This window comes from Erithacus rubecula (genome assembly GCF_903797595.1).
Source record: "Erithacus rubecula genome assembly, chromosome: 1".
NCBI classification, from domain to species: Eukaryota; Metazoa; Chordata; class Aves; order Passeriformes; family Muscicapidae; genus Erithacus; species Erithacus rubecula.
The window spans coordinates 76,277,771-76,299,989 of NC_136658.1; the positions used below are offsets into that span (position 1 = coordinate 76,277,771).

At 36.8% G+C, this 22,219-nt stretch overlaps 1 protein-coding gene across 1 annotated transcript in view; it reads left to right on the forward strand.

The window, feature by feature from the left end:
• Positions 1-17,461, forward strand: part of USP12 (ubiquitin specific peptidase 12) — a 31,936-nt gene extending 14,475 nt beyond the window's left edge. Inside the window, exons 3-9 of the mRNA XM_079298519.1 lie at positions 1,292-1,505; positions 4,507-4,733; positions 9,687-9,763; positions 9,949-10,032; positions 12,255-12,452; positions 14,224-14,302; positions 14,875-17,461. Of these exons, the coding sequence (XP_079154645.1) occupies positions 1,292-1,505; positions 4,507-4,733; positions 9,687-9,763; positions 9,949-10,032; positions 12,255-12,452; positions 14,224-14,302; positions 14,875-14,976 (981 nt within the window). The 3' untranslated portion in view covers positions 14,977-17,461. The remainder of the gene's footprint in view (positions 1-1,291; positions 1,506-4,506; positions 4,734-9,686; positions 9,764-9,948; positions 10,033-12,254; positions 12,453-14,223; positions 14,303-14,874) is intronic.
• The last annotated feature ends 4,758 nt before the right edge of the window (positions 17,462-22,219 follow it).

A 22,219-nucleotide genomic window follows, 5' to 3' on the forward strand; every position in this document is an offset into this window, starting at 1 on the left:
TTTTGCAATTAAATTGCTCTTGTTTGTCTTAATTGGGAGACAGCAAAAAGTATTTACTTCCCTGTTATTTTTAAGATGTGAAAATTTTTCATTCTTTTTCTCTATTGAAGGAACCTGCTCTTAAAATGTCTCTAAAGGTAGTCTTTGCTATATGTCTCCTCATCACAAAGATAAAATCTCAGAATTTGCTTTCTATATGTGCTGCTATCTCTGTATAACATAAATCTGAATGTTATTTCCACGTTTTGCAGAATGTGTGTAGTAGGTACATGCTTCACTTTGCAGGTTGCATGACTGCAGCTGAAAGGTTGGGTTACTTTATGAGGGTAAAGATTATTCTCACATTTTCAATGTTGGATAATAGGTTTCACTGGAGGAGGGCAGCATGAAGTCAAAATGGCAATATAAAATTAGAAATGCTTTATCCACTGATGTCTCACAATGCCACCTCAGGTGTGGTGGGGATGTTTGCAGTGAGCTGGAGATGATGTCAGTGACCTCAGGTGCCTGAAGGAGTCTGAGGAAGGGGGACATCTGGAGTGTCCCACCTGGGGTGTCCTGGTGCAAAGTGGTTTATGGATGCTTTTCTTGCTGATTCTGCTTTCCTCTTCCAGATTTGTGGCTTGTCTCCTTCAAAGTGTGCACATCCCAATTCTGTTTCTTTTCCCTGCAGTCTTCATTTGAAGCTACCAACTGCCATAGCTTTGAATCCTAAGCAAGCCATGTAACATTGGCATTCAGGAGTTTCCTTAAACAAATCTTGTCACCCTGGAAGGAGAACTGAAAATGTAGGAGCAGGTTAAAGTAGTTATTTTGGACTTTGATGACAGCTGTAAAGATCTGGAGAATCTTTATGTGTATGAGTGGAGAATACTCTCCATTTTCAACTGTATTTCTTCACAGTACAAGCTCATGCTGTGCATTTTTATTGCTGTTGTATCTGATGTGTGGTAGACAGATATTTTTACCTGAGCCTATTTTAGGAGTTGACATTGGGGGTAGTTTTTGAACATCTTAATCCAAATAGATGTAAAATATTACCAATAAGTTGAATTTTAAGTGAGACAAAATTAAATAGTATTGTTCAAATCGGCAAAGGCTTTTCATGCATTTACATGCTGAGTACTTGGTAATCCTTTGTGCAACATCAGTACGTTTTTCTACCTTAAAGTCAAGAGGAAATGACTTGCAGAAAGTTGGCCCCTGCTTATGCACTCTCTTATACCTTGGGATTAATTCTGCCTCTCTACAGTAATACAATGCACTCACAGCTCTCTCTCTTATTTTGTAGTTTGGGAATACGTGCTACTGCAATTCAGTTCTCCAGGCACTTTATTTTTGTCGACCATTTCGAGACAAAGTCTTAGCATACAAGAGTCAGCCAAGGAAAAAAGAGAATCTCCTTACATGCTTAGCTGATCTCTTCCACAGTATAGCCACCCAGAAGAAAAAAGTTGGAGTAATACCTCCCAAGAAATTTATTACAAGATTACGAAAAGAAAATGGTAACTTTTTTTTTTCTTTTTCTTGTGTGATAATTCTAGCAACTCTGATTTAATTGTGAAGCTGACATAGTAGAATACCCATATATTTGTGCTCTGTAGAATACCTATATAGAAAGTGGTCTTGATGCTTGTATAATCAAGAGCTGGCCTGAGGATAAGGGTGTAAGCCTGGAGTGGTTTTGGGAGAGAACCCTTGTCTCTTTCTCTTCATATAGAGCTAAAGTGTATTGTCATATTGTCACTGGATGCTTATAAAATTGCTTCCTAGTTTTGTTTTTTTGGGAGTTTAATATTCATAATCAAAGTTCACTGTAAAACCTTTGTTCTTTGTTTAAAAAAAAAACATTGAATGGAGGAATCCATTCTCCCAAACTGAGTCTGTGGAAAGACTTGCCCATAAGAATCTAGATTAAAACCCCCCACCTTTTAAAATTTATTTAGAATTAATGCAATATGTAACTTGACCAGCTTACTTTTAAAACCACTTAATAGTTTCGGATTTTTTTTTTTAATAAGTGTCATCATTTTCCTAAATTTCAAGAGATTTCTGGATTTTTCACATTTCTTGTTTCTTATCTGCAGGGCTAATTAGTCAGAATGTTTTAGAAAATTATTTGATGTTAAAGTATAAATGGAGCTATTCAATTGGGAGGCATTTTTATAAAAATACTACTTTTATTTCCTTAAGTAGTAATTACTATATTTAAATAAACTGTGTGAGGTGCAATCCTTAACACAGCTGCAATAGATATGTTCATACTGTTGCAGTCTTTCCAAGATTATGAAGGCAGACTGAAAAAGCATTTAAATTCTATGATGACTATCTGTGTAGTAAGAACAAGAAATAAAATATGATGGCATTCCTAGTTTGACATGGCTCCTCCAGCAAATGCACTCCATGAGCTGTAATGATATTGTTAAAAGAAGCTCTTGGGTGCTCTGCAATCACTTGCCTGTGCAAAGTAGAAAACTCATTCCCTTCTTTGGCATGTATCCTCAAGTGTGCTTGTGTTTGATACATTTACAGAAACAGTTCATTATAACAAATGCAGAGAATCATTCAGATGGAAAGCAGAAAGCAAACCACAGGAGCCATTAAGTTCATTATAGAAGGTGTTCTTTATAATGTGTAATTATGCCACTAAAATACTTTGCAGAGCAGGGCAATTGGAAAACCTTCAATAGAGAAGTCAGATGTGGAAGTTCAGCCCTTGTCTTTTTGGGTGTCTTAATGATGATATTCTCACTTTTTCTATAAATAAATAGCTACATTCAGGCTGCAAGCACATGGATATCATATATGCTATAAAGTACTTATTGTAAAGGTATATAATTTTGAGCCTTAAGGAAGAGTTAAAGAACCAGATTGGTGTGCATCACCAATCTAGTCTCTTCAGTCAGTATCCAGAAATACCAGGGTGATAACTGAGGACACAGTCTTAATGTATTCCAGACTGCAAAGGTGCTGCTCCATCTTTATTTGCAAGGTCTGAATGCAACATGGATACATTACACATCTCTGAACTGGAGAGGAGCTTTTCACAAGGGCTTGTAGTGACAGGACAAGGGGGAATGGCTTTAAACTGAAAGAGGGCAGGTTTAGATTAGATATTAGAAGAAATTCTCAACTGTGATGGTGGTGAGGCACTGGAACAGGTTGCCCAAAGAAGCTTTTGATGCCCCATCCCTGCAAAGTGTCCAAAGCCAGTTTGGATGGGACTTTGAGCAACTTGGTCTTGCTGGAAGGTGTCCTTGTCCAGGGCAGGGGAGTTGGAACTCAATGATCTTTAAGATCCCTTCTAACCCAAGCAATTCTATGTTTCTCAATTAATGACCTTGAAGTTTAATTGTCTGGGAAGCAGCTGCTGGCCTTGAAGTCAGGGGAGGTGTACTGTTATATTTGCATAAAGTTCTAATTGTAAAATGAGCAATCTGTAGCTTTCACTTTGCTGTAGTTAATGCTTATTACTGACTGGGCATGTAGCCCTGACAGGCCAGTGATACTGTGGGAAGAACCTCTGAAGTCTTTTACCTCAAGAGGCTTGTAGCTCTTATTCTGCCTTGATTTACTTGATTAAATAAAGGCCTTGCAAATGGCTAGATTGAACTCACTCCTCTCAAAAATAGTGTAGTAGGTCATTAAATAAACTGCATGGTTCATACTCTCGCCTGACCTATTGCACTACTTAACCTCTCCAAATTACCTAGATTAGCATCAGGGTTTCCCTACTTAGCTAATAACCCTTGACCTTTTTTTTCTATTTGAAGTTTATTCCTGGATGCCATCAGGTGAATGACTGTAAAGCTTGCCTGCAGTCCCTGTATGCATTTCAAAACTTGAACTTTACTGAGTATCTTTTTTATTCATCTGTCCACTCCTGTACACTGAAGACCTGTCTCTTAGAACAATCTTGGACTGCCAGCAAAGTGAAGCAATTATGCCCTAAAAGACAGGTGTGATATTAGCTAGGGCTAGAAAATGCTTTCTAAATAGGCAGGTGAATTTCCTCTTAGCAATTCCTGGTCAGAGAGAAAAGGAGTAATTATTGCTAAATCTCTGTTATCCAAGACACTGACCTAAGCTTGGCAGGCATACCATGGCCTCTGTAGGAGATCCAATGGCATCTGGAGACTGGACAGGATGACCTGTACCAACCAGTTCAGTTGGCACTCCACATACACGTGTGTTTAGGCCATTGAATTGTGTCCTGGTTTTCTTGCAGTATGGTTCAGTTTTCTGGTAATTCCAATCAACTGAGTGATTTCTGTCAGTGCAAGCTGATTTGCTGTCCCCTCTTGCCACCCCCTATTTCTTTGGCTTAGTTTATCAAGAAGGCATTTTGGGTTGGGTTGGTGTTATATTGCCATGAATGATTCGAGATGTGGAATAAAGGACTGGTTTTGAAATCTGACTCTCTTAACAAAAAATCTGACTCTTAAAAACCTTTCTGTAGTGTAGCACTAACTGTTCAATCAGTAAACCTTCTGTTTTGTCTCACAGAACTTTTTGATAACTACATGCAGCAGGATGCACACGAGTTCCTAAATTACCTGTTGAATACAATCGCGGACATCTTGCAAGAGGAGAGAAAGCAGGAGAAGCAGAACGGGCGCCTGCCCAATGGCAACGTGGACAGTGAGAACAGCAGCCCCCCAGACCCCACCTGGGTGCACGAAATCTTTCAGGGAACATTAACTAATGAAACCAGATGTCTTACCTGTGAAACTGTAAGTTTTCATGTGCTCTGCAAACATGATTCATTCATCCCGGCAGACCAAGATATTAAATTGGTTTCTTTCCTCAGGAATCTTTACCTTTGTGTGAATATTTGCATGTTTTTCTTCATTAGAGAGAACATTCCAGCAGCTGAAGCATGAATTGTAGCAAGAAACATTTGATCAATATTAGGAAAATGCTAAATTGGATTTTTTTTGTCAGTGTGGTCATAATTGTGTTCAGAATTTAAATCAAAAAATTCTAAAGTGGTGTATTCTTAAACAAAATAAAGGCTGTGATTTGAGGGTGTGAGGTTCTTCTCAAATTTAATGTCTTAGAAACTTAATGTCATGCTTAGTGATACATCTCATAAATAAGTATTATGAATCAGTTTCCATGGATTCCTAGTTTTTACATTTAAAGTCACTGAAGTCAAGACATTAAATGGTTGGCTTTTGGCACTTTGATGTAGACTGGGATTCTTAAAATACATACCTTCATGTTCAAGGAAAGTAATCCTATCCTGAATGTCTGTCAACAGGAATTCTTCTAATACTATATATACTCTGAGAAATAAACTCTTTCTCTGAGTATGCTAAACTACAATATTTTGTGAAAAGTTCTATAATAACAGAAAGAATGTATTTCATAAAAACTTAAAATTGGATTTTACCAGCTTGAGAAAGGGTAAAAGCAGCAGAATTTGAAAATTACAGTAATTCTGTTGTGGTCTATTCCTTAGAGATTGTAAAAAAGCTAAATGACTGTGGTTTCTGTATGAATCTTCCTACCAATTTTCTTTAACTTAATTATATAAGGCAAATATGTTAGCATGATGTTGGAAAGAAGGAATTAATCAAATCTGTATATTTCACATGTAATTTTCTCAGTCTTCCAGAAATACCCACCTCTTTTTTTTCAAAGAAAAGAGCTTCATAATGTCATGTATAATGTAACTGCAGACCATGAGTAATTTAGGTGATGATTCCATACTGCCATGTTTTTTTCTGGCAGAATTCCCCTTGCTAATAAGTATTTCTTGGCAACTGTCAGTTGTTTCTCTTCTAGTTCTTGAGGTGTCTTTTTTTTCTTGAAACATGAATTTAGCCTAAGTCTTTTGACACAACTGGCATCATTACCTTTCCTCACTGTGGCATTATGAATTATGTTGTCAAGATTTTGATCTAGATACCATTTAAAATGGAATTTTAAAACACTGATATGCTCTTTGCCAGCATATTTTATTAGTTATCAGGCCTGTCATAATTTTGAGAATTCTACTATTACTGCTCAGGTTTTTCTTTTCTATTAGCTACAGCTAGTAGAAATACTCAGCTATTGCTGAACAAGATAATAATCAAAGTAATCTGAAAGCTATTTTATCAGTTTCTGTCTTTTATCACCTTGTGTCTAAAACACAGTGACCTGAAATAAGCACTTAGAAGCACATTTGGATACATTACATGGGTAATACTACTGTGTATAGTGTCTTATTTTAAAAAATACTGAGTATGTATGATTGTTGGATGTTTATTAGAAGCTATTGACATTTAGATTCTTGCAGTGTTTACAAATGCAAGTTAAAATGTTAGGACTACTTGGAAATAACTCATGTACAAGAATTCAAGCAATAGTGGATGAATTACTGCTTCTTAATGACAACATAATAACCCCAGTATATTTTTAAATTGGAAATCTATTGCATATTTAAACAAAAAGCATAACATATATTTTGCTCAAAATGACAGTCATCTTCTAATTGGAAAAACCTCCTCAATGTTCTTAAAATGAGCAAAATTTTATTCGAATTTTAGTTGTCCTGGTTGTGGAAAAGAGCATCTTTCCAGATGTATTGTTTGATTAGCCGGTCCTAAAGATGAAAATTGAACTGGCTAAAGATGTATCCTCAGTTTAAGTATGGGCTGTGGAGCATATGGGACATAGATTGATATTTAAAAAAGATTTGTGTTGTGAATCGAGCCACGTTATTAAAGGAATATGTTACAAAAGGATTGTAAGTTGTTTTTAATGGGATTTCTTTTTATAATGCTTTCACCCTTCCTTGATAGAGGCAGAATGATGAAGTCAATGTAAATTTTATGTCTAATTTATAGAAATGGTCTAGAAGTTATCTCATTGTTTAAGGAAGATAACAGTAAACCAGGAAGTATTGTAATTGGCTTCATTAAGAATAAATTTCAAACAGCTAAAGGTGGCCAGTACTTCTACAGAGAAATATAGGAAATTGTCAAAACCACCCTATCAATATCCAGGTGGTGGTCTTGCTTTTGGGTTCAAATGACTCTACAAGGCATAAAATGCTTTGGCTCAATTCTGTTTTGGACTGAGCGAAGGTAATAAGGAAAATCCCAGTGTTCTCTCTCATATGAGTACTATAGAACTTCTAGCTGTGCCCAATTTTAATTTATCTCTTTTTTTTTTTTTTTTTTTTGTAAACCAAGATAAATCACACACTTTGTTTCAGCTTGTTTTAAAACTACTTTCTGTTTTAGTACATATGGCAGTCTATAGCTGCAAGAGCTCTTCTGCCAGTGAGCAGATTCCCATTGCCAGTGAAATTCCCAACTGTAAGGAATAATGGATTCTGTGAGTGTCAGCCTTCTGAGCTTTGTGTTCTGTGCAGCTTTGGTCATCAGAGTATAGCTGAGCTGTGTGGGTGCAGATTATGTCCTTGATGTGAGAACACACCATCCTCTTCAGCCAGAACACTGCACCATCCAAATTCCTCACTATTACTCAAATGTTCCTGTTAGGAGCACTCAGACAGCTTTTTGAGCGCATCAGGGCTCAATTCTGCAAGTGATGAGGTTTTCTGATCATGCCCATCTTTTTTTTTTCTTTCTATAGATGATTGTAATATATAGCATTGCTGATTGCAGTCTAAGAAGCTTAGTGATGTTTATTTGAAATGGAACCTTTACAAAAGGGGGGAGGGGAGGGAGGGTTGTAAGACTGCAGAGTGGTTTTTATTTTTTAAAATAAAAACTGTATGAATTTATGTTGAAAAACAATCTGTTAAAATGCTAAGGCTCAAAGAATCTTAGGAATAGCAATTTATAAATCAGGAACATAAACAGGAAAAATCCACTTGGCTATTCTTGCAATAAATCCTTTAATGGTTCCTCATGATCCTAAGTGCACAGTGAGCTGGCTAACCTGGGTGAGGTGTTTTAAGGCCATATTATCACAGAAAATGGAAATTACTCTTTTGCAAAACTTCTGTTTTCAGTACCAATCTCTTCTTAACCAAGTAGAACACATCCCTTCCCTCTTCTCCATATCCTCTCTGCCCTTACAGCTTCTGTGTGGGATAAAGCTCCCTGGGAAATCTCTATTGTTTCACGTAATTTTCTTAGATTAGACCAAAAGAGGAAGAATTATCTAATTGCATGTCTGAATAACACTGATCACATGACTCCCTAATTCCAACTATCCTAGCTGAAGACTGCAGCAGCAGAGTATTTTCTAGAACTGATTTTTTTTTTTCCTCTGAGCCATTCTTAATCCCCAGTTACGATGGTTTCAACCAGAGTTCTTAGTGTTATAAACGCAGGTCTGATAATTCCAAGAGTGATTTGCAAGGGGATATTTTGAAGAATTGTCCACACAACTAACCCATAATACCTCCCTTAATACAGGGAATGTGCAGCACAGTGAGGATGCAGGTGGCTGGTTTTTTTCCCACTGTAAACATTTTGGAAGTTTTCCATATGTGATCAGTGATCTCTCCGAAAGTATGAACACTACACTTGAGCATCTGAATATTGCAGTAGAAATGATATGTACTGACACAGTGGCATTTTTTGTCAGGCACACTTAACTCTTGGAAAGACTAGGAACAGAGCAATGTTCTAGACTAGAACACTGGGAGCCCAGTAGTCTCATAGGTATTAACAGAAGCTTTCAGCTTAATTTCCTGAGTGTTTGGATTTGCCCTGTGGTATTAATTCTCAAATATAGTTGTCTTGACCATCTGCTTTTTTTTTTTTTCTCCATGTACACTGTCCATATGAGCTATGTGTTTCTCATCTCGATTATCAGAGAACAACTTTCCACTTTTTTTTTATTCTGAGTTGAAAAGGGAACATAAATCTTATATGTTTAAAAGATCAATTTACATAATTTCCCTGTAGGCATTTTTTCCTACATTCAGTCAAGAAACTGCAGCCAGGAATCTTTTCCAAAAGCATTTACTTCTGTATCTAGACAGAGGACATTCTCATGAGTGACATTGAGTATCTTTAGATACAGAGAGGACACACTAGCAGGCAAAAGTTAAGGTTGCACATTTCTGGTTTTTAAAACTTTAGTGGCATAGTTGGTTTTCAGGGCAGCTGTGGATTTTTTCATCGTTTGTCAGGATTTGTGGTGGAATTTATTTTCTGCTTCTAGAATGTTCTGTTTTACTTTCTCATTACTCTTGCATTTTTGTGAGAATTGATTACTATTCTGCCTCTACCAGACCGAGCCCCAAGGTCTCATTTACCAAATTTGCTGTCTGCTGTTCATTTGGCAGTATGAGTCTAGCCAGGAAGAGGCTTGACAACATTCATGCTGTTTATCAGGTGCACTATGGGATGCAAATACATAACTTTCAGTTCAGGGGAGTCAGAAGAACAAAAGTGAGAGCACTTAGCAGAAGAATCACAGTTATTCTGTTCTTTTGAAAAATCTGAGGTGTAGAAGAAACTTCACTATTGTTGATCTGAAATCACAGCATAATGACAACTGGCATTATATACACCTAGAGACTCATACACACTTCACCTTTCCTGGAAAAAATCAGAAAATATAGCAAATCTTAGAAATAGAGAGGCCACTTGCAAAAAATTTTAAAAGGATGTTATAAGGTAAAAGATACGTTCTGTCAATAGAAAGTGGTTCTGAAAAACAGAGGTAAATTAGTGTTTGTTTTAACTATGTTGAGTCTTCTTTTCATGCAGGTAAGCAGCAAGGATGAAGACTTCCTAGACCTTTCAGTTGATGTGGAGCAGAATACTTCAATCACTCACTGTTTAAGGTAGGCACAAAACCCCAAATTTTTTTGGTTTGTCTTTAACTGTTACCCAGAAAGCAGGAAAAAACCCTAAAAGCTGACAGTTCTATCTTATGTAGATTTAACTGTATAAGACTATGTTGATACTGTACATTTATGTGGATGTTTCATATGAAAAACTAGTTTTACAGCTTTCTTTTTTCACTCAGGGGTTTCAGCAACACAGAAACTCTGTGCAGTGAATACAAGTATTACTGTGAAGAGTGTCGCAGTAAGCAAGAAGCACATAAAAGGTACAGCACAGTTAGGGAAGGAGAAAACCCATGCATTTAATGAAAATACTCTGGTATTATTTTGTGTGTGTGTGTGTGTCAAGGAGGCAACACCCTTTTCTCCCTAATTTTCTATTCTCCTCCACTTAAAAGTAACTTGCCTTCATTCCTCTTGCTAGAATTGAGTCTGTCTCTTTCCATTAGTGAAAATCCATGTAAAGCATTTTGGGACTCCTTTGACTGTTATTTATTTTACAAATGAGAAAATGAATAGTCTTAAGACCAAAAATAAGCATAAATAGCCAAGTTAAACTGTCAGTGACTAATCAAAGATAATTGGCAACGATGAATTGTCATTGATTGCATGTGGCTTTTTAAACTTAGTTTAGTTTTGAAAATAAAATAATTTTTCCAGTTGCTGAAAGAATCAGTTTGATGGCACTTTTTCTAAATATTGTTGTTAACTGAGTTTCTGATTTCTTAAGCATGTTTGATCAGTTGTGCTAAGCAGTGCTCCTGAAAATAAATCATCAGAAGCTCTATGGAAGCCTGAAAATCATTATGTTTGTTTAAAAACAATTCTTGTCTGCCTAAAAACCTGTCAATTTGTGTACTGCTAAAGGAGTGGGAACTCTGACATGCTCTTCTGGTTATACCACTGCTGCTGGTTATTTGGTTTACCATAGATTGCACACAGAGCTTTTGCATATCTCATCTGCCAAGTCTGCCTTCACACATTGCTTAAGCTTGCTAATTGGTGTCTGGTAGGGGTTGTGAATCCAGCCTGAGCTCTTTTTCTGTGTGGGAGGTAATGTGATCCCTGACCAATATGAACTGGGTTGACACAAACCTGTACTGTAGGCACTTCCATACTGGCAAAACACAGCTTTGATTGTTTGTATTTTGGGTTTCATGTGGGGTGTAAGTTCTGTTTCACTGCAGTCATATTTTTCTTCCATCTCTATAAAGCAGTTTATCTGTGATGAGGACTACTCAGCTAGCAAAGATGGTCTCCCAAATTTCTTCACTACTGAAAGAGCTCCTACTACCAAACACACATTATAAGGAGAGGACTTAGTTTAGAAAAGAGAGCAGAAATTACAGCCATAATACAACAAAAATGTAACTCTCCCTAAAAAAATAGTTTCTTCTGTCATCTTTCTGCCCTGCTCCAGCTGTTTTCGTTTCCTAGTTCCCTTGTGGGCAGGTGAGTTATCAAGGAGTTTGTCCACAGTCCCTTTTTGAAAAAAGGTTGTCTTTTACAAATTTCATGACATTCTGAAAGTATGGCATTAATAGACATGTCTGAAACTTGGGCTATATTGCAGAGACTTTTGAGAGCTGCCTTTTGGGGCTGAAAGTGTGAAAAGTTAGCACTGTGCTGATCTGAGGCACTTGGCTGTGCCAAGAAGCAGAGAACTCTGGTTTGGTTGTTCTTTTAGGGTGGACAAGTGTATTGCCCAAAGATTTGGAAGTCTGTGTTTTCTGCCAGGCCAGCTATGATTGGCTGAGGAGGATTTGTAGGCACTGATGTGAGACCTCCCTCATGCTAGGGAAAAGGGGCTAATGAGCCCTCAGTAAAACTATCTCACTTTCTTGCTTTGACTGCCATAAAACATTGCTGCAACATTTGTGCAAAATTATTGTGCCAGAACACAGCCTTATCTTGTTTGGGTAGCAGGAGGTAGGTGGATAACAGAGGGCTATTTGTGTTCCTTGGAAATTCTAGATGAATGGCTTGGAAATGAGTGGCTAGGAAAACTGAGAGTAATACTTATGTGACAAAGTGGTGTAACAAAGCTTATTTTAAAGAGCTTGTTTGGCTTGGCTGGTTTGCTGGGAAATTCAGCTGGAACAGGACCTCTGAAATAGCTCTGTTCCAATACCTGCACTGTATATCAAGTAGGATCTAAGTTTTGCTTTTGGGTGCTCTGGGAAGCTATGGGTAGATACATTTAAAAGTTGAATTCTGTGCTATGTGCCCTTTATGTCTAAACTATTATGTGAGTTCATCATGGCTGTTTTTATGCATTTTCACTTTTCTCTCTTTAAATTAAAAATCTCCCTTTAGTTTAGCAACACAGTATACTTTTAAACAGCTGATTATTTTGGTTTCTTTTAATGCTTGCAGAGGTTTTTAAAGATTTCAGTAAAGCAAATTTCTTGTTTAGTGATACTGACTAAATGTTTTGGATGAATATTTGAAATACTGCTGTTTTTTTGGGCTTGTTCTTTTTTTTCAGGATGAAAGTAAAAAAACTGCCTATGATTCTAGCTCTCCATTTGAAGAGATTTAAGTACATGGATCAGCTGCATCGATACACAAAACTCTCTTATAGAGTAGTTTTTCCTTTAGAGCTTCGTTTATTTAACACCTCAGGAGATGCCACCAATCCTGACAGAATGTATGACCTTGTTGCTGTGGTAGTTCATTGTGGAAGGTAATAACTCTGTTTTAAGCAAGGGATTTTCTATAAGCTTACTGTGCTTAACTGTGCTTAAAAGAACAACACAAAGCATCCAGTATCATATAAATCAATAGCATTAAAGACCTCTTTAAAAAGAAAACTTTTTTAGGAAAAAGGGTGTTATGGGGAGAAACTACCAGTCCTGAAAGAAATTATGGCCTTGTTGCTTTGCCATATTGTGAAAGGTGGTAACTGTATTTCACATTACAGAGTTTTATATGAAATTAACTATGTTTTAAGAAAACCAACACAAAATGCACAATATCATATAATAATATTTAAAAAGAGTTTCTAAGGGAAAAAGCTTTCTTAGGAAGGAAAACATTCTAGAAAGATTAATTAATAAAGCATTTAGGCTTTGGTCTTTTTCTTAAAGCTTGAGCAGCATTTTCTGAAATACATACATACATTATGAGTTTTGTTGATTACTATGTTTCATTGCTTTCAAAATGGGACTGTTAGACTTGTATTTGATTTTGCTATATTCAGCAAATGTTCTTGTGACTTCAAGGCTTAAAACCAGATTCTTCTACAAGCTGCTTATGGAGTAGATAAAAACCCCAAAGTTGAAAATTACAGTTTGACATCTAGAGTCAAAGAACAGGTTATGTCGTGAGGTTAAATACTAAAACTCAAAGCAGGATGACTTTGACATTAGATTAGGTTGCACTGGCCCCAGTTTCATAACTCAAAATCCTAATTTCACTTTGGCAATTTCACTGTGGGCAATTTGCTCCAGTTATTCAGTGCTCTCACAGTGACTAAAGAGTAGAGGTAAGATAAATAGATCTCAGATTGGACAATTGGAAATTCAGCCTTTGTGCCATAGTTTTCGGGACACTCTTGTTCTGGATCATAAGGGAAATTCTTTCTGACCATTTCTGCCTCCTTCACTGAAGCTGCAGACTTGGTGACTTCTCTGTTCCCAGAGCCATAGGCAGGAGATGTGTCCTGTTTTCAGGGTGTTCTGGCACACAGACATCTCCCTCAGGAATGGCAACCTTCCCTCCCTCATCTGGACACAAAAACTATAGCAGTGCTGCTAGCAGTTATGGCAGTTCCAGAGCTGTTTTAACTCAGTTACTCACTTTCAGTTGTAGTGTTCAGCTGTTCCAGAAATTGTGTTATTTCCTTACTTGAAACCTGGTGAGAAATAAGATACTCCTAAAGTTTTGGTTGTTTTCCTGGCATAGTCCTGGAGAAATTTCTTGCCTGCCATAACTGAAAAGGCAGACAAGAGGCATTGTAAGAGTTTTGATTAGGAGCCCTTCTCATTGCTGAGCTTCTTGGGACTCCTAAACTGGCAATTTAATTCAGTTTCTTTTTGCAGTGTACCAGATAAAGACACTGTACATGAGCAGCAGCTCTACAGGCTTTTTTCTTGCTGAAGATCAGAAGTAGTTTGGGATCTGTTCTGTCTATGAAATATCAAAACACTTTCTTGATTTCACTTCTCTGTCTCTGTTTAAGATTTAATTTATATTTTCAGTGCCTGTGCTGCTCATTTCTTATTTGAAATTATAATCCTTTATTTAGCATAATAAGTAAGGCCATATTATGAGGATGATATAAGTAGAGAACGAAAAAAAGAAAAAAGACAATACACATCCAAACAGAAATTGTAGTGGTAGCCATTTTAATTACTGTTAAGTATTGCTTTTCTACAAGAAAAATAATTACAGAGAATGCATCTCCACATATATGTATGTTATAGTTTATGTTCTCCCCTAATTTTATTTTACAGTGGCCCTAACAGAGGACATTATATTGCAATAGTGAAGAGTCATGATTTTTGGTTGCTTTTTGATGATGATATTGTTGAGGTAAGCCCAACCAGAGCAAATGCACTCCCCTTGTGGATATGATTATTTAAAGTAGAATGACTGTGTGCTGATGGAAAGAGGCTTCAGCCCCAGTCTAAATGAGGAATAACTGTGTGTGCAGAGCTGTGCCTTACAATTTGACTGCACAACACTTTGAATTGCATTTAGGCTGTTACACTTAAAAGAACCTCTTTTGCTCATGACCACTCTTTCACCATTGTTTAATAAACTGTTCTGTGGCAAGAAAACAAATAATGATATAGATGAAATGGATTTTAGCTTACAATACAAAGGAACTTAATGCAATACTTACAACAACACTTAAAAATTTATAAATAAAACATGTTTTATATATAAAACATACATAGCTGCTACCCTCTGTGCAGTTGATGGCTGAGGGGAAGCTGAAACATAACAAGTTTAAGAATTATTTGGATTTTATTGTTTTATGTAATTATGTGAAAGTTACTTTGATTTGACAATAACTTTTAGGGTGGAACCTAATTTTATGTGTACATTACACAAGACATTCCTTCTTCATTTTTTTCCATTTCTTGTGTTTTTACATCCAGAAAATTGATGCACAAGCTATTGAAGAATTCTACGGGTTGACATCAGACATCTCAAAGAACTCTGAGTCTGGTTACATCCTCTTCTATCAGTCTCGGGACTGAGGGGGAGTGGTGTGAAGAGAGATTTTTGTGTCTCACCTCTTCCCTATCCTGGAATAGAGCAAGCACTGAGGAGAAGGAAAGCAGGGAGCTCTAGGGGCAATAGCACAGTTTGCACACAACTGAGTAAAGAGTTTGGGGGTTCTTAAAACTTTTGTATCATTTTCATTTTATTTGCTCAGGTATCATACTGACTGCACATCTCCACTGCATCCCATAAGCAAAAAGAGATACCAGCCACTCCTGCAGGAGCTTTCCTTTGGGGAATACCATCTCTGTGGTCCTAGTTCAAAGCCCATTGAAGCCTTCCATAGACTTCAGTGGCCTTTGAATCAGGTTCTCACTTTGCTGCCAGACTGGTGCAGTTAGGAGCATTAGAAATCTGTATTTGATACAGACTTTGTGTATAAAAGGTAAAGGATTCCCTGTGAAGTGAGTTTCCTGTGCTTAAGTTTGACAGAATGAGGTCTGGAGGGTTAACATGTAAACAAGAAGTTATGTCTGGGCCCAACTCAATTGCCTTCTTGCTGGAAGTGGTTTAACTGGAGGTGTAAAGTGGTGTCAGGGAGGCAAGGATGCTTTGCTTCTCTGGAGAAGCTTACATTATTTATAATGTGTGATCGGGAGCAATCAGTCAAGATTATGGCTTTTAATCTCCCTATGGGGAAAGATTTGGTTTGTAATAGTTTATTTTTATTTATAAATTATTGTAACTTAGGATGTTGTGTATTGTCCTTTATTCTAACAAGTATTGGAAATTTTATATATTCATTTCAATTTAAACTAATTATGTTTAAATATTTAAGGAGAGACAAAAGTTACAAAAACAATTAAAATAAATTTGTAACACAGAAGAAAGATTTCCTTCTGGAGGAACTGGTATCTAACTCAGGTACTTTATTTAATTAAATCAGAATAGATTCTTCCCATTAAAGGGTGATAAAAGTGATCAAACTGTTAGTAAGAAAATGTTGGTGCAGTAGTGGTATACTGATCTTTGTACTTCTTTGATTGGTAATGGGTCATACTCTAGGCAAATTAGAATGATTTGGATCGAAGTAAACAATTCTAAGAATATTATTTCCTCTCCTAAAAACAGAACAACTTCTGTAAAACATAAATTAAATCTAAGTAATAAGAAGAAATAGGTTTGGAATTTCATGAGACTAAAGATACCACATTCCTGTAAAAGTAATAATATGTAAGCCCTGTATAGTGGGAATTTTTGAAACTAAGCAGTTTACCTTGCTTTAGGTTTATGAAACAGCATTAAGAATTAAATCTTGACAGAACACCTGATCTGTAAGAAATGTGAACTATTTGACATTCTTCACTTAGGAGTACATTGTCTGACAGTAGCTGAATGTAATTTCTGGAAGGTCCTTGGATGTGCATTCCAGATTATGGCAATCAGGTCTTGGATGTCCTTGTCACTCCCTTGTCAGCTAGTGATTTTTACATTACTGTAATTTTCTAAGGTTGTTTTATTGATACTGTTACAACTTTTAAAAGAATGTCTCCTGTCTGCTGCTATAACTGACTATTTACTTACCTGTATCTTTTAGCTCAGGAAATGACTTCACCTATTCACTCAGTTGAACAAATCTTTAACAGGGTCACTAAATAAATTGGGCTATTTAGCAGCTGTCGTACTATAACAAATCGCTTTTGTAAGATGCAGAGTTTCTAACACCTTGGTTTGGCTGGAATTCTTTTATAGAAGATTATGTATCATGATTAAACTACCAGCATTGTAAAGTAAAGCCTAAATATTGTGGGAGGTGCAGAAAAATAGGATTGGATTTTTCTGAAATGATTCAAATAATGTTAACATCTATTTTCAGCTTTCAGTAGAAAAAGGGTTAAAGGGGTAGATCAGTTCAATAATGGTGCATGTCAGAAGGATGAAGTCCTTTGCATACTAAAGGTACAGTATTGCAAAAGAACTGTCATATTACCTTTTGATAATTTGTTTGGTATGTTTTTCTTTTTTATCTTTTCTTTCTTTCTTTTTTTTTCTTTTGTTTTAATGTGGTTGAAAACTGAGATTAGTTGATAAATGTTTTATACCTTAACAAAATTCAAAACATTTTTGTTGTTTTCTGGTTTAACTCCTGCTATGTATTTTTATAAGATACTGACTTTTATTTTGTATAGGGGTTTTGAGGTAGCATTCCAAATTATATATTTAGTTTTTCTTTTAGTGCAGCTGAAATTATTGTAAGTCCTTAATTAAGCTGATGTCAGAAACTGCAACTTAAAATTAAAAGAGACAGAAATATGAAATATAACTGATTGGTATGTAAAACGTTATAGGATTTTTTCTTGACTGTAATACAGTGAAGAGTGTGGGAAAGTTGTCAGTTGTTGTAAATGGTGGAATTTATTTGCTGTGTAACTATGTAAATGTTAATTGGGATTGCAGTCCCTTATTTTGTATATTGGAGCAAAAAACTTCTATTAAATAAAGTTATGTTCTCTAAACATACATACTGTATCCTTTGTGGAGCCCAGATGGTCAGTCAGCTGCCTCTTGTACTTTATAATGTTTTCAAACAACAAAATATGTGGAACTTGCTGTATTAAGCCAAATGCCCTGAGCCCTGGGCAGAGAAATGTGTTTAAATACACTGCATTAAGTATCTCACTCAATGTGTTGTTAGGGAAATCATAGGGTGACAGCTGTGTTTTGGATGATGTGCTTCTCTAGGAGTAATTCTTTGTAAGTCCATGATCTCTGAGATAGAAGAGAAGGGAGTTTTAAATATTGTTTTTCTTGGACTTCTTCTCCCTTAAAACCAAATTTGGACCTTGCCACAAAATAGGTGTCCAGGTTTTCCAAGGGATTTCTTGGATTGCTGCCTTGTGGGATGGAAAACAGAAGGAAATAAAAATGAGAGTATTTGCAGCATTAACATAAGAGTCTGACAAAGGACAGGAGTCCAGCATCAAAAATAGAAGCTGTAGCTGGTTACAGTATCCATGGATGGTCTGGGATCATTCTTCACCTGGAGTCCACTCTTCTTTTGTAATGCAAGTAAATAAACTTGAGGTTTCACAAACAGCTGAGACCCTGCCATGTTCATAGTAGTGACTGTGTCTGTAGCCTTCCATTGCCTGGAAGTTGTGTTTTAGGTGTTGGGGCATGTGTATGAATGGTTAAATCAAGTTGTGTTTTCAGAATTTAGTCATAAATCAGATTGCATCTCCTAAGGTGGCATTCACGTGGTGGTAGCACATCAGGATTTAGGGCCACTTCAGATCCCAGCACAGTCTGTGACATCTGCATAGGGCTGGCAGATTGATGTAAGATCCACAGATCTGTGTCCTTCTGGAGCAGCAGCTTGGGGCTGGGTAGGACAGCCTGGCTTGTTCCCTGTGGAACAGGGCGGTGGTTTGTTAGTTTGCAATTGTGGGTTTGGTCTTTTGTTTTCCTTTTGTCATTGGTTTGGGGTTTGTGAAGTTGTCTGAGAGCAGTTTCTGGAAATTGCATCCATAGATGAAACCACCTCTTTTGGTTACCTTTATCTCTAAAAGAAGAAAATATTTCAGTCCATGTTAATTATCTGTAGGCTGCAGTATTATTATATTGATGATAGTTTTGTGACTTTTCTAAAAATTTAAGCAGTGAAGATATTGTCTGCTTCTATCCTGGCTTTGCTGTGCAAGGTTTCCACTTTCCCCCCACATTTGTCTGAGCTGATCTTAAGTTTTTGTGTCTTAGGAGTTCAGGGTTTTTTTCCCTCTTGACAATACAATATGCAGTATTAATGGATTTGGTCTTGTAAGGCTTCAAAGTCCTCTAACCTCTCAGAGCATAATGTGAGATGTATAATACATTAGTCTCCTTACCTGTGAGCCTCCAAGTACTCAATTATTACTGAATTAATATTCTGCATAATCTGTATTCAAGGGTGGTTCAGTTTGCAGCAGCTTTGCCACTGATTGATTGCTATGAATGAACTGTGCAAGTCAACTACCACACAAACAAACACAAGCTTCATCTCTTAAACTCAGAGATTCCTGAAATCCATTGTTTCCAGTTTTAATGACACGGTATGGTGAGGCAGTAATGAATTTTATTTGTTCTTTGTTAAAATATATTCTTTGGGGAACTTCTATAAGAATGTGTGGGATATATAATGAAGATTGTAGCTATCACCAGCTTTGAAATTACCTGAGTAATATCTTTGAGTGTCTTAATAAAAGTACAAATAGATTATATTTCTTTCTCTCTAGTGGCTTGTGATTAAAGACTGCATAGAAGATTGTATGGGTTCAGAAGAAAGCAAGGTACTTTGTACCCAGGTCTTTGTTATGGAGCCTGTGTGGCATCTTTAGGGAACACTAATTACAGAAGGATCATCAGTCATGTCCTTGATCTGCATTCTACAGGTTATATAATCCAGGAAAGAGAAGGCACAGCAGGAATCTATCTGGAAATAGAGAGAAGAAGCTTTACAATTATTTACTGACACAACATATATGAAAGCATCATTCCCCCAAAAAGACTAAATACTGTATTTAATGTAGTTTTGTGGTATTGGTAGAACTGAGAGGGTGCTCAAAACATCCTGCTATTCTAGGCTTTTTCATGCCCTTGTGCATGTGTTTAATTTTCTGTTTCAATCTATTTGAAATTTCTGTCTGTGCACAGATTTTTAGGTTGATATGATTGTATTAATGAGTGCTCCTCTGGAAACAATTTATGCATATATGGAGTGCAATATTTGCGTGGTCTGATCTACAAAGATTTTCTCGCTCTTCACTTGGAATTTGTGTATTTTCTGTAACTAATTTAAGGAAAAAAAATAGTGAAGATCTCAAAATATTTTATTGGGATGTTGTACTATTAAGTGATTCAGTATCTAGGGCTGCCTCTGCTCTCGAGCTCATCAGCTGAATTTGAATGTCATTGCATCATAACACAACTTGATGTGCATCAGCTGCTTTGAGGTGTGGTTATTTTGTTCTTTCAGATCTGTTTCACTGAGTGGTGCTTCATTGCAGTGGCTGCCATGGTCAGTTCTTGCAAGATGTGCTAACAACATTCAGCTTGAGTTGCCCATTTCCATGCTTGCACATTTATTTGGCTTTCTGGAGACTCATTATCCCAATGTTAAGTCACATCTGTCTTCTCTGCATCTTACCTGTCAAGGAAGATTGCCAATACACAGCCTCAGACAATGTTTTGTAAATCACTGAGTTGTATGCTGGAGATGAGATACAAGGTATTTGCACTGAAAATATCTGGTGCTTTCTGTTTTCTAAATTGTCATATCTCTGTGGTAGAAGCACTCTTCAATATAAAAAATAATTGGAATAATAGGATTGAACAAATGCAACCTTGGTGTACCCTTTTCCTCTTCGTTTTAAGGAAACTATGAAAGGCATGCAGTGTTTCTCCCTAAGATTGCTACATAATCAGAAACATATTTGAAAAATGAAATCTGTTTTACAGAAGATGTCTTTTAGATTATTTTTTAGTTTGTTTAGAGTATCATGGCATGGTATGGCAATGTTACACAGGGGTCTGCCAGAAGCAGGTTATGAGGAGATCTCTTAGGAAATAGATGCCAAAGAGGTGTCACTGTAATTGCTAATCCCAGTCTAACAGGACCCAAATTTTGCAGAGCAGCCATCAAGAACCTTCAGTGAATACTGGGAGGAAAACTGCATCCATCAGGGCTGTACTTGCTGCATATGCAAGACTCACCACTGCTTTTTCATTCCTTTTTTTTTAATAAAAGAGAAACAATTTTAAATGTACAATTTCAATATATATATGTTATGTCTTTTTTTGGTTGTTTGGTTTTTTTGGGGGAGTGGTGGTTTTTTTTTGTTTAATTATGGTGACTTTTCCTGAATTGGAGAGTATTAAAGGGAAATAACTACAGGTTGATATCAAGAAGTGTGTTCCACATATATACCACAACATCAATTAGCCTCTTTTTTTCCCGTGTTTTGCATGTAGAAGAATTCATCATTCACCAAAGGAGAAAGGAGACAAAAATTACTGTAGTTCCTGAGTTGTCTTTTGTCTTTATTCATTATTGGATTGTGTGCAAGGTGATGTATATTTGTGGGGGTAAAAAAAAAAAAACATTGAAAAATAACTTGGCCACTTCAAAAAAGTAGAAAGCATTATAATCTTGTGTTTCAGTGAGTTAAGAAAATGATTGAAGAATATGAAGCACTGATACACTGCTTTTGGACAAATTTGGTAAATTTAAAAAATACCATACCAAAAGCTTGTTAATAGGGATTATAGTGAGATGGAAACAGCCCCAGAGCCTTGAAATCTCTAAAAACTGACAGGCTGGCTGATGGGGCAGTCTGTATTACACCAATTACCAGCCTGCCATTACCTGTCCAAAAACTGGCATCTCCTGGTGGTTTTGCTGTACAGAACTGTCTACACACACCAGAAGACACAGCCATGTGTTCAACTGGAAACTTCCATAGGGAATGTACCTGGGATAATAGTGACAGCACAGTAGTATTTGTCTCTGAGTGCAGGAATGCCAGCTTCCGTTTTGGAAACTGAGAAGGAGGAATGTGAGGATGCAGCTGCCAAGTGTGCCCCTCACAAAAAGATAAATCTCGGGTTTATGTGGGGATGCTGATTCTTGAGTAATCCAGTCCCACTTCAGTGTTTTCCATCAAGAAAATGCACTTCAAACAGCTGCCACAAACCTCAGGACATCTGGCCTGCCTGGCACTTGTCCTTCTGTGTTCTGGTGTTGCAGCAACCTTTGTGAAGTGTGATAAAAATTGCATCTTATAAAACATTCCTTGCAAAGTTAGTGGTAAGCCTGGATAGAAAGCTGCCTGAGCTGGTTGCCTTCTCTCCCTCTTGTGTGCAACAGGCAGAGCAGCTTCCAGGGCTTAGCATATGCTCAGTGGTTTGCATAGTCAAGACATCTTGTTTTAACTTGCTCAGCTCGCTGGTTTTTAACTGAGGGGCATTTTAGCATCTGCCCGTGGCGATTATCTCATTAAACACTGATCTGACTCCAATTTCCATTCCTGGCTGGGCATGCATAGAAAACATTTCCTAATGTTTTGTGGCTGTTTACCTAAGAGCAGAACTGTGTTTTTTTTGTTTAGTTCCTTTAAGGTTTGAGTAAGATTTCAGGGGTCAGCATGCAGGAAGGTTACAGAAATCCAGTTGATCATTAAATTTAATAAAAGTTATGTATTTTCCATATTTTTGTTGATGAGGACAACAGATCATGTAAAAAAA